Consider the following 12,820-nt stretch of genomic DNA (forward strand, 5'->3'; position numbering starts at 1 on the left):
GAGTGGTATGGCTGGATCACATGGGAGCTCTATTTTTATCATTTTGAGGAACCTCCACATTGATTTTCATAATGATTGCACCAGTTTACATTCCCACTGTTCTCCTTTCCCCACATCCTCACCAACATTTGTTGTCATTTGTTTTTTGGATCTTAGCCATTCTGGCTGGTATAAGATGAAATCTCAAAGTAGTTTTTATTTGCCCTTCCCTGATGGCTAAAAATGTTGAACAGATTTTTTTAAAGTATTTTTCAGCCATTTGTGTTTAATTATTTGGGAACTCTGTTTCATTCCTTGCCTCAATTTTTAATTGGGTTATTTGTCTTTTTGATATTTAGTTTTCTGAATTCTTTTATTAACCCTCTGTTAACAGAATAGCTGGTAAAGATTTTTTTTCCCATTTTGCAGATTCTCTTCACTCAAATGATGCCCTTTGCTGTACAGAAACTTTTCAGTTTCGTGTGGCCCCATCTGTCAATTGTTGGGTTTAATGCCTTCATTATCAGAGTCCTGTTCAGAAAGTCCTTTCCTGTGCTTGTAAATTTGATGTATTTCTTACTTTCTCCTCAATTAGTTTCAGGGTATCAGGTTCTTAGGTTAAGGTCCTGGGTCCGTTTTGAGTTGAGTTTTATGCACGGTGAGAGATAGGGATCTATTTTCATTCTACATGTGTCTATCCAGTTTGAACAACATCCTTTGTTGACTTTGTTGAAAATGCTGTCTTTTGTTCAATATGTAGTTTTGGCCCCTTTGTAAGAAATCAGATGACTGTGAGTGTATGGACTTAAATCTGGGTCTTCAATTCTATTCCATTGATAAATGTGTCACTGTCACTGTTTTTATTACTATAGCTCTGTAGTATAATTTGAATTAAGGGATGACGATACCTCCAGCATTTCTTTCAGGATTGTTTTGGTTATTGTGTGTGTGTGTGTGTGTGTGTGTGTGTGTGTGTGTGTGTGTGTGCACATGCTTCCATATAAAATTTGAGATTTTTTTTCAATTTTTGTGAATAGTTGTGTTGGAATTTAATGGGTATTGCATTGAATCTGTAGATTACTTTTGGTAGAATGTCCATTTTCACAATATTAATTCTTCTATGAGCTCAAGAGGTCTTTCCATCTTCTGGTATCTTCAATTTCTTTCTTCTATGTCTTAAAGTTTTTATTGTACAAATCCTTCACTTCCTTGTTAGATTTATTCCAAAATATTTAATGTTTGTGGGGGCTATTACAGATGGGATTGTTTCCCTATTTCTTTTTTTAGTATGTTTGTTGTTGTTACATGTGAAGGCTACTGAGTTTTGGGTGTTCATTTTATATACTGCTACTTTGCTGAATGAGCTGTAGGAGTTTTCTGGTGAATTCTTTAGTATCTTTTATGTATAGAATCATAACCATCTACAAATAAGGATATTTTGCCTTCTTCTTTTCTAATTTGTATCTCCTCTATCACCTTCATTTGTCTTGTTGCTCTAGCTAGAACTTCAAGTACTATGTTGAACTGGGTGTTCATTTTATATACTGCTACTTTGCTGAATGAGCTGTAGGAGTTTTCTGGTGAATTCTTTAGTATCTTTTATGTATAGAATCATAACCATCTACAAATAAGGATATTTTGCCTTCTTCTTTTCTAATTTGTATCTCCTCTATCACCTTCATTTGTCTTGTTGCTCTAGCTAGAACTTCAAGTACTATGTTGAACAGGAATGGAGAGAATGGACATCCTTGTTTTGTTCCTGATTTTAATGGAAATTCTTTTGAGTTTTCCTGTTTCGTATAATATTGGCTATGGATGGACTTGCATGCAATGGTATTCTCCTAGCTTTTTTTCAGGGGGGTCTTTTTGAGACAGGGTCTCCCTGTAGCTCCAGCTGTCCTGGAACTTACTATGTAGACCAGGCTGGCCTCAAACTCACAGAGATCCCCCTGTCTCTGCCTCCCAAGTGCTGAGATTTTTCCTTTAGGTCTTCATGCTGTTTGGAAGCTAAGTGCTATTCAGTATGGGGCACGAATTCCATTTTGCTTTTGATCTGTGGAGACTAATAGTTTCAGACTGAACAGCCGAGTTTGTGTGTGTGTGTGTGTGTGTGTGTGTGTGTGTGTACACTGATTTGTCACACACATCCTGTCCCATTGTTTCCTGCATCTCTCCACACTGCCTTGATCATTGAAACTCTTGCCAACTCCATCCCTGGTTAAGAAAGACTTCCGCCTCTACCACACTCCTCATTTTGCTATTATTCAAAATTAGTGGGCTAATTCTTAGGTCTTAGGATTTGACTCTGCATATGAATTTTAGGATCAATCTGTTTAGTTGTTTGGTGGTGGTGGCCAGCTTTGAACTTTGTATGTAGACCAGGCTTCTTGAGTGCTTAGATTAAAGGTGTATGCCACCATACCCAGCTAGTTCAGTCTGTTTAGATAAACACACACACACACACACACACACACACACACACACACACACAGAGATTTTAATTTGCTATGCATTTGAATTTATAGAGTACTTGGTAGAGAATTGACATCTTTACAGTACTAAGTCTGTTCATTCATGAAATTACTCAGTTTTTCTTTCATGTCCTTGGAAGTTTTTACCTTTTATTGACTAGAGATGTAAGCCCCAGCATTGAAAAAATAAAATAAAAATCTTTAAATTTTTTTCTGTAAAAGTCTTATACATCTTTCATTAGATTTCCTCCTCATTTTTCTAAGAGGTTTGTTTGTTTGCTATTGTTGTTTGTAGGAACCCAGGGCCTCACAAATGCTAGCACTCTACCACTGAGTCACATGCTCAGTACCCTTACAGTTTTTGTTGCCAATGTTAATGGGATATTTTTCCTATTATATTTCCTAAGTAGGTATTTTGATACTGACTTTTGTATGTTGCTCTACTATCTGGAAACTTGGCTGAACCCTCTTAGTAGTAAGAGTTCTTACTATTCTTCTGAATTGAGTCTTCAGAATTGTCTATATAGGCCTTATCCCGTCTTTAAATAAAGAGGGTTTCATTTCCTTTCTCATTGCGGATTGAATACAGTTCATGTTGTATTCTGTGTCAAATTATGAGTTTTTTCTTAAAGATTTCAGGTAGAGAAGCAATGTTGTATTTCCATTTTAGAAAGGCAATGTGGCAACCCAGCAGAAATGTGACTGAGATCAGCAGCGGGCCAGTTAAGGGACTCTTGTATAGTTAGAGATCCTAAGAGGCCAACCTGGATAGGATCAGAAGGAAGGAAGTGATATTTTAGAGTTAGGACCACAGACAGGGACCAGGAAAATCAGTAAATGGGGTTGCTAAGATGCCCACAGTTGACCATGGTGCTTGGAAGTCTATAATTACAGCTATAGTGATGAAGGTAAGGGGAGCAGCAGGTTTGGCCACTGAAGCACCGTGCTTTTCATAGGATGAGGCTAGTTGTTAGGAGCTTATGTGCTGTGCAGTCATTCTCACCTGTGTAGTGTGAGCAGACTTTCCCTTCATTTCTCTTTCATTTCTCCTCTGAAATCCCTATGTAGATATGTATCAGCCTGATGGGGAGCTTCCAGTGACTCAGAGGCTGGAGAGTGAACTTGGTGTGTTAGATGCAGATATTGTTCCAGAAGAAGCCCCATTTATTTTGGGCCACAATACAGGGTTCAAAGATGAAGCATTAGCCGTAGCAAAACCAAGAGCAGTGAAAAAGAAGACTGTGATGGAGAACATGCCATTTAGGAAGAAAGATCCATTGGAGTCAGCCACACTACAGCAAGTATGAAGTCATTCCTTTTGGGGATTCGTTCATATTAATCTGATATTGTGTAAGGTCATACAAGCTAGTAAGGAGCAGGACCAGCATTTCCTTTGGCGTAGATAGAAGCCAGAGCCCTGAGTCCAGCAATCTAAGCTGGCTTAGCTTGGTTCCATATTTGTTTTGTACCTTAACAAAAACCAGTTAGGATGGGACACGGTATTCTGACCTGCCCTGGTTCAGTAAGATCCTAACTAATTTGATGTCATGCTCCTAATTGGGCAGTTTGCTTTAAAATTCCAAGATTTGAAAGTGTGAGATTTGAGAAGATTTGTTTCTGTTCCTGCTAAAGATAAATATTGATCCACAATAGCCACTGAATATTAAAGAACCCTTTTAGGTGAGTGTTTTTTAACATGGCCTTTGGAGTTAGCTGGGTAGTTACAACTTGTGATCTGAAGCTACCTTACATTTTAAACTTCTATCTAAAACTTCCATAGTGTCCTACAATGGAAAATGGACCAGTTGAACACCTCCTAGTTCAATCCAGTCATTACAGGGACTCCTGCTCAGTGGTGCTGTCCAGGGGCCTTTGTAGCAAGCCCACATATTGTCACATGACCCTGGAAAAAGGAGACTGACAGATTACCAGTTATTGACAGATCATGGGTTAGGATCAAGTCTTCATTCTTTCCTAAATAAACTTGAAATGGGGTTGTTGGGAAGTCAGAATTGAGCCTGTAAGAATTCTACTGGATTCTTGTCTCAAAAGACAGGGCTTCATGCCCGATGATATTTAAAATTGTGTGACTCCTTGTAGTTAAACCTAAGGTTCAGAAAGTTTAAGTGTCTTAACCAAGAATATTTTGCAATTTACCTGTAAACAATATGGAATTTAAAAAATTCTAGTTTTGGGGGCTGGAGAGATGGCTCAGCAGTTAAGAACACTGGCTGTTCTTCCAAAAGACCTGGGTTCGAATCCCAGCACCCACATGGCAGCTAGCAACTGTCTGTAACTCCAACTACAGGGGGTCCGATGGCCTCTTCTGTCCTCCACGAACATTGCACGACACATTACCTACATGCAGGCAATATACATATACACATAAAGTAAAAATAATAAATAAAATATTTTTTAAATGCTTTTAAAAATTTGAGAATTAAGGAAAGAAATTGCATATGTATGCGGAAGAGCCAAGGGTCCTAGGTGTACCCCTTTCTAGGTTTGCTTCAGTATAACTTATAAACTCCTCACATTCTTTTTCTATTAGCTTTTAGAATGGATACATGAATAGCAAAGAGGCATTTCGAGCTTCAGTGAGTCAGAGGCTGAAACCAGACTGTCTTTGATACTTGTTTGGCTTTGTAATTCATGTTTACTTCTTACAGGGACTCCACAGATCTGAAAGAAATAGACCAAGCCAACCTTACAGCAAAAGCAGGTTGCAACAGACAACAGTGTCATCCAGATTAAAAATGAACCGACAGCCTGTGAAAGACCATAGGGCTCCTTGGATACCTCCAAACCCCACATCCCCACCGGCATCTCCTAAGTGGTATGCAAAAATTCAAGGGTATGAGCTTGAGTATGTGGTTGTATTTTTCTTTCACAGATTAAAGGTGATAAATACATTAGAGCAAATAGACTCATAAGCTTAATTCTTCCCAATGAGCAGAAAAGCTTATTGGTGAGTGATAATATGAAGTTTCTGTCTAAAACCCTCTTGATACCTTTATGGACCTGGCTATGGGTGGAGTACCACAGTGCCTAATGGTATGGGTCATTGTAGAATCATAGACTATGTTGTCTCCTCTACCAGCAGATTCTGTTTATCTAAGGCTAGGCACTGTAACCCTCTTATCTCTTAATGCCCAATGCCTACATATAATAGACAATCACTGAATCTTTGCTGAATGTGTAACTATATAAAAATAGTTTTCAGGCTGGAGAGATGGCTCAGTTAAGAGCACTGACTGTTCCTGCAGAAGACCCAGTTTCAAATCCCAACAGCCACATGGTGGCTAGCAACCATCTGTAACTCCAGTTCCAGGGGATCTGACACCCTTTTCTGTCTTCTATGGGCACTGCATGACACGGACACACTTACATGCATTCAGGCAATACACTCATATACATTAAAAAAAATAGTTTTTATTCCACATCAAGATAGTTGTGAACTATGAACTCATCCGTGTTTCCCTAGATTACTGTCTTGTCACCCACCCTCACAGCGTGAGGACAGTGTGGAGCTGCCATCCCACAGGACTAGAGAGAAGATATTGTCCTTATGGAGAGCACAGTCCAGTTTGAAATAGGCTCTGGGGGATTTGGTTGAACATAAAGGGGATCTTTTTTGCCACGATTTGGTAGTTTTCAACAGCACAGTGGAAAGAACCAGGAGGTTGAGCAGTGCAAAGAAGAAAGCCAAAATAATAATGTGAAGAGAACAGGGAAAGGGCAGCTGGCTGTGTGAGTGGACAGTAGGAGCAGCCTGCTCGAGGGAGTCCCCTTGTGATTGTGAATGGTCTGAATCAGTGGTAATGGGTACCCATCAGCTTCACTGTAAAGGGAAAGAAACAGTACTAAAAGAATTTTATGTTTGCTCACATCACAGAGCTGTGACCAAAAGCTGGTCTTCTGATTTTATTGTGTGATTTTGTTTTGTTTTGTTTTCATTACCTTGTTCTGATTTCTATATCTTTATATATGTTAACACAGGGATGTGAGTTCAGTTGGTAATATAAAGCATCAGTGGAGTGAAGTTTGCACTGTTAACCAGATATACAATAAGTGTGTGGTGGGTGGAGAAGCAGGGTAGTTAAGGCTTCCTGGATCACGGTGTTGTGCGAGGCATTACACAGACACCTACAGGAATAGAACTTAGAATACTATTCCTATTCGTCACTCAGATCTGTATAAAGCAGGTTTTGTGAATTACGTTTTGTATTCTATGACAGTGTTTTTTCATTAAAATAGTGACTGCTTCTTTGAGACAAAGGGTTCTCCCCGCCCTTTGACATGGGGCCTGGGAGCTAAGAGATCTTGCCCTTTACCATTCCTTTCTCATGCAGGCACCAGGCACCCAGCCATAGATGAGCTTTCCTGTAATGCTCTTGGGAGGACTCACAGGACATGCATTGAATGATTTAAAAAGGCACACTTTTCCATTTTGTGCAGTACCGCATGGCTCAAGGTGAAGTCCAGCCCTAGAGATATTACAAAAGAACAGTCTCTCCAGCAAGAAAACACCCACGAGGGAAGTCAGCTGCAAGGTGCTGCTGAGCAGAAAGCAGCCAGGTTTGTATTGGCATTTTTCAAATCTTTGAAAATTAAAGGGCTCCATTTATATAGACTCTGAAACAAACCCCTTCTTGTCCTTCTGTCGTAAAGATGATTATTTAAAAGGTAGGTTACTGAGCTTTTCTATTACACTCTACAGCTTAAACTTACCACAGGCCCACCCCTCTTTTATTCCTTCTTATTTCATTCATTCAAAAATTATATGTGTTATTTGGTAGTTTTGTGCATGGCACAGTCGTATGCTCTGTGTACCTTTTAAAAAAGAGCAAATAAGACATAATCCCAGTCCCTCTTATTTGCAACCAGCAGGGAATATATGAAATTAGCTGTGATTCAAGATAGAACATGATATATACTCTAAGAACTGAATGAATTCAGAAGGGGGAGAGCTTACCTCTTGCTGCAGAGAATGAGGCTTTATGCAGGGAAGGGGAAATTAAACCAGGACTTGAACAGGCAGGATTTAAATATGGGGGATGTAATGAGAGCATTCCGAAGGAAAAGAGCAGTGAAAACAGCTTGCTCTGCATTTGTTTGGCTGAAATTACCCTTGTAATTATGGAAAAGCACAAATGAAAGTGGGTATTAGGGCTGGGGAGTAGCTCAGTGGTAGAGCATGTGTCTAGCGTGTGAGGCCCCAATTCAATCTTCAGCCCTTTTCTTATAAGCAGTCCTGAGAACAGTGATGATTGGTTTTCTTATAGGCAGCTTCTTATTGTTCTACATACTAATTTGAAGTTCATAGGTATGTATCCCTTTAAAGGAGCATAGTGTGGAGGGTTTCTTGGGTATAGAGGGGTTACATTACTTCTCAAGTCGTTTAATGGAGCCAGGATTGGTGCTGAATTGGGGGAGTGGGCTCTCACTTCTGCTTTATGTCTGTGGTAATGACACCCTGTGGCAATGAGGCATGGTTGTCTTGACTCTTGTCTGTTAGGCTCACTTGGCTAGATGCTGAGTCCAAAAAACTGAAGGAACTAGAAGAACTGGAAGCCAAAGAAATGGACAGAATGCAAAAACAGAGGTAAACATTTGTTTCTGGGGTAGAAAAAGGTAGGCAAGCTTATTCTGCATCCTCTCCTTTGATAGTGAGTCAATTGTTGATGTCAGCTGCACTTCTTGTGCTTACTGGCTTTCTGCCTCCTTAAGACTATGGAGCCACCTAGGAAGCCTATGGTGGAGCCAAGACAGAAGCTAAGGGAGTCCTGACTCTGCCTTGAGGAGAGCTGGCCTGACTATACTTTCCTTTAGGCTTGACTGGCTTGAGGCTGAGACTTCGAGAAGAACCAAGGAGCTGAATGAACTGAAAGCTGAAGAAATGGATAGACTTCAGAAATTAAGGTTTGTGTTTCCTTCTGAGGAGTAATAGGGGATGAATACCCACTGTAATTGATCCAGATAGTTTTAACAGCCAGCTGGAACTGTTAGACCTCACCTCATTCTAGGTGTAAGTGGATGAATAAATGAATAAATGAATGCATGAATGAGCACTTGCATGCCTGCATGGAGTGTGTAAAGGAGAATTGGTAAGCTGTGTTTGCTTATTTGTCACATTCAAAGGTGCTTTTCTCTAGAAGAGGCTAGTTTTCCTAAGGTCAGAAAGTGAGTAGACATATGTGGTCTGTGTGTGAGTGTATGGATGCTTTTGTTTCACATGATAGCTGGAATGCAGTCTGAGGCTTTCAGAAGAGGTTGCTTTTTTCCCCATTCATTCCCTAAGAGTGCTGCCAGCCAACTAGGCTTGAAGCAGTATGTTTAGATGTAGTAGACCTGCTGCCACTGCCACAGTTGACTTTTTCTACCTTTGATAATTACTCATCCTGTAGTCAGATGAACAAAGCACTCATTGAAACATCTGTACATTTTATCTCAATGACAAGAGCATTCAATCCCAGTTATAGGGCTGTGGTTCTCTCATGAGAGGGCCAACGTATCTATGGTTGAGATTTCAAGTTACATAATCACTGAATCTTAGGATCTGAAGGATTTTTTTACCCCTAATTGATGCTTCCAGCCTCTGTCCTGTCTCCAAGAAGTAAGTGGCCAGCATGTATGTGTACATGTCTCTGATGGGGTGGTCACTGCTGTTGGAGGCATCTACGCCTTGGTCATCTCTAGCCATTGGAAGGTATAACCTTACATTGGGCTAAAATTTGATTGCTGACTCCTCCCCACCTGTCTTTTCATGTCTCATTTATTGTTTTCTGTGTATGTTCATTCATGAAAGATTAAATGTGTCATATGTATAGAAAAGCATACTAAGTGCACATGTCTAATATGGAACATTACAACACGAATACCTGTGTACTGCCTCCTAAGCCAAGTAATATTGTTGTAGAAGCTTCTAGGATGTCCCTGGTTGCACCTTCCTTCTTGTAGAGGCAGCTACTGTCCTGATTCCTGTGTTAATCTTTTCATTACCTTTGTTCATGTATCTACTACCAATGTTTGCATTTCTGCCAATAACCTACTTAATTTTGGAAATGAGAAGCACAAGTTGAGCTGAACTAAGGGAAGGGCAATGATATTAGATGAAGACTCAAGAAAATAGGTTGCAGAGTCTGGATCATAACCAGACTTTAAGCTTCCCTCAGGGTGTTCAGGAGCCCTACTGAAATCATCAAGCAAGAGCGTGTGTGAGTCTTGGCAGACATAAGGCAGACCACCTCAGAGGTGGTACATGTCTGTAAGACTAGCACTTGGAAGACCAAGGCAGGAGTATTGCCGTGAGGCCAGCCTGAGCCTATAGCAAGACCTTATCTCTACAAAACCAAAATAATATAATAAATGGGAGGAAAGGAGGGAAGAAGTCTTTTCAGACATTTCAAGCCTAAACATGCCAATTCTACACTTATATTTACTAATATCATATATGTATTATTAGCCATATTGTAGAATTCTTATTTGGAAGAGATTTTTAGTGGAAAATTTGTTATTATTAAACATTTTATTATTAATTATGCATCCATGCTAAGTTGTAATAATACCAAGAAAAATCTTGGCTACTGTTTACTCAGTTCTGTCAACATAATGTCCTAGCAAACTTGGACTACAATTAGCATGTGAATATTTTCACAGAGAGGGTCCATTTGACTGACTGGCGTTGATACGGTCAAGCACAGACCCATCGCCACTGCTGCCCTCCTGTGCCATGCTGACTCTCCTACTACAGTACTTCTTGTCTTAGCAACCCTTGGCAGCTACTAATCTGGTCTCATTTATAGTTTTATTGTTTTAAGATTGTTACTTAAGGGAAACATACCATATATTACCTTCTAGAGCTTACTTTTTTAAATTGCATTTATTTTTGGTGGTGAGGGGCAGCATGCCACAGTGCACATGTGTGGAGTTCAGAGAACAACCTTGAGGAGTCTTGTTTTCCTTCTACCATGTGGGTTCTGGAGATTGAACTCAGGGTGCTAGTCTTGGCAGTGAGTTCCTTTACCCAAGAGCCATCTCCCCAGCCCTCGAATTAGTTTGTATTCCTGACAATTCTTTGAAGATCCATCCAGGTCATTTCATGTTATTTTGTGCATTCTTTTTCTTGTTAATTTGAATCCCATAATTTAACCACCCATCATCTGGTTAAGCAACTAAGAGACATCTGGGTTGTTTTCAGTTTGGCATTATTGTGATTAAAGATTATATAAATATCCATGTACAGGCATTTGTATGATTGTGTTTTTATTTCTCTGTACTAAGTGCCCAGAGTAAAATTGTTGAGTTGTATGCTTGTTGTACATTTTGGTTTTCTATAAAACTGTCCAAATATTTTCTAATATTACTGGCAGTGTTTGAGGGATCCAGTTGTCCTACATTTTTGCCAGCACTGAGGGTATCACTGGGTTTGCTTTAGACATTGTGATAGGTGTGTGGTGGTACTCTTCCCCACAGCTAATGACCTGCTTCCTTACAAAGATGATGCAGAGCATCTTTCCATGTGTTTGTTTGCTGTCTGCTCTCTTTGCCACCATATGGCACAGGTTTCTTTTTATGGTTAGGCAGTTATATTCTAAATAATTCCTTTTTTCCTTGGCTACCCATTTCTTGGTCCTTTGGCCAGGGAGAGTGAGATCTTATTTTATTTTTACTCTATTGACAATTCTGAGTTCTTTTCTAGTTGTTCCTCATCCTTGTTTACATTTGATCTTATCTGTCTTTAATTTTAGTCTTTTTGATAAGAACATGGTGGTTTGATTACCATGTCCCTGATGACTGGTGATCATGAACACTTTCTAATGCTACATATGAAATGTCCAAGTCTTTTGCCTATTTTAATTCTTTACAATTAAAACATTTTGCCTGCATTTAAGTATACCACGTGTATGCAGTGCCTATGGAGGCCAGAAGAGAGCAGAAAATCCCTGGAACTAGAGTTAACTATGGTTGTTAGCCACCATGTGGGCACCATGACCTGGGAACAGAACCCAGGTCCTCTGCAAGAGCAGCCAGTGCTCTTAACTGCTGAGCCATTTCTCTAGTCTCTTGTTTTTAAATTTTTTAAAATCTTTTCATTTATTTATTTGTTTATTTATTGTGTGTATATGTGTATGCACAGGCACTCATGTGCATGCCACAATGCACATGTGGAGATAGATGACAACTTGTGGGCCCTAGGTATCAAGCTTAGGTCATTGGGATTGGTGGCAAGAGCATTTTACCCACTGAACCATCTCGCTGGTCCTCTTTTTTAAAATTATTGGATTCTTCATATTTTCTGGATGTCAGCTCTTTGCCAAATATATGCAGCAAATATTTTCTTCCAGTATTATAGTTTGACTATATATTTTCTTAATGATGGCTTTTAATGACTAGAAGTTTTTTAAAAATTATTTTTATTTTATGTGTATGTGTATGTTGCCTGCATGTAGGTAAGTGCACCCATGTCATGCAACACCCTCAGAGGACAGAAGAGGCTGTTGGATCCCTTGGAACTGGAGTTAAGGACAGTTGTTAGCTGCCATGTGGGTGCTGGGATTCAAACCCGGGTTTTCTGCAAGAACAGCCAGCGTTCTTAACCACTGAGCCATCTCTCCAGCCCCATGACTAGAAGTTTTAAATTCCAACTAATACCAATTTATCAAACTTTTAAAATTTTATTTATTTTCAGAGCTGAGGACTGAACCCAGGGTCTTTTGCTTGCTAGGCAAGTGCTCTACCACTGAGCTAAATCCCCAACCCCAATATTTATTTATTTTTATCTTATGTGTATGTGTATTGCCTGCATGTACATAAGTGCACCCATGTTGTGCAATGACCATGGAGGTCAGAGAGGGTATCTGGAAACCCTGAAACTGGAGTTCAGACAGTTGTTAGCCACCACGTGGGTCCTGAGAATTGAGCTCAGGTCCTCTGCAAGAGCACCCAGTGCTCTTTGACTGCTGATCCATCTCTCCAGCCCCCAAACTTTCTTATGGTTAGTCTTATTGTCCAGGTTAATAACTTTGTGTATGTCAGATGAGATATATGAGATAGAAGCTATTCCAGCATCCTGAGATGACAAGGTTATAGAACTTGGGCTGAGGGCCAGTCAGATAGATTGTTGCTGAGGGCCCTTTATTGGCCTTTTGTGTTTCTTTGGGGTGAGTTGGGCTAACCAGAGAGGAGGGTTTTTTTAATTGGCTGATTTTGATTTTATGTGTATGAGTGTTTTGCCTGTATGTTAAGTATACCCATGTAGTTAGTGCAAAGCCTGCAGAGGCCAGAAGAGAGTGTCAGATCCCCTGGAACTGGAGTTATAGATGGTTGTTAGCTGTCATGTGAGTGCTGGGAATCGGACCTGGGTCCTC

The 12,820-nt window shown here is 39.9% G+C and overlaps 1 protein-coding gene across 8 annotated transcripts in view; it reads left to right on the forward strand.

Annotated features, from left to right (window-relative positions):
• Positions 1-12,820, forward strand: part of Kiaa0753 (KIAA0753 ortholog) — a 62,987-nt gene that overhangs the window by 26,650 nt on the left and 23,517 nt on the right. For all 8 annotated transcript variants that reach the window (XM_017794991.2, XM_029557470.1, XM_029557469.1 and 5 more), the window contains 5 exons: positions 3,519-3,751; positions 5,120-5,286; positions 6,909-7,028; positions 7,969-8,055; positions 8,283-8,372. In XM_017794991.2, coding sequence (XP_017650480.1) covers positions 3,519-3,751; positions 5,120-5,286; positions 6,909-7,028; positions 7,969-8,055; positions 8,283-8,372 — 697 coding nt within the window. The remainder of the gene's footprint in view (positions 1-3,518; positions 3,752-5,119; positions 5,287-6,908; positions 7,029-7,968; positions 8,056-8,282; positions 8,373-12,820) is intronic.

The sequence above is a fragment of the Nannospalax galili genome, unplaced genomic scaffold (genome assembly GCF_000622305.1).
Source record: "Nannospalax galili isolate Female #2095 unplaced genomic scaffold, S.galili_v1.0 scaffold888, whole genome shotgun sequence".
NCBI lineage: Eukaryota > Metazoa > Chordata > Mammalia > Rodentia > Spalacidae > Nannospalax > Nannospalax galili.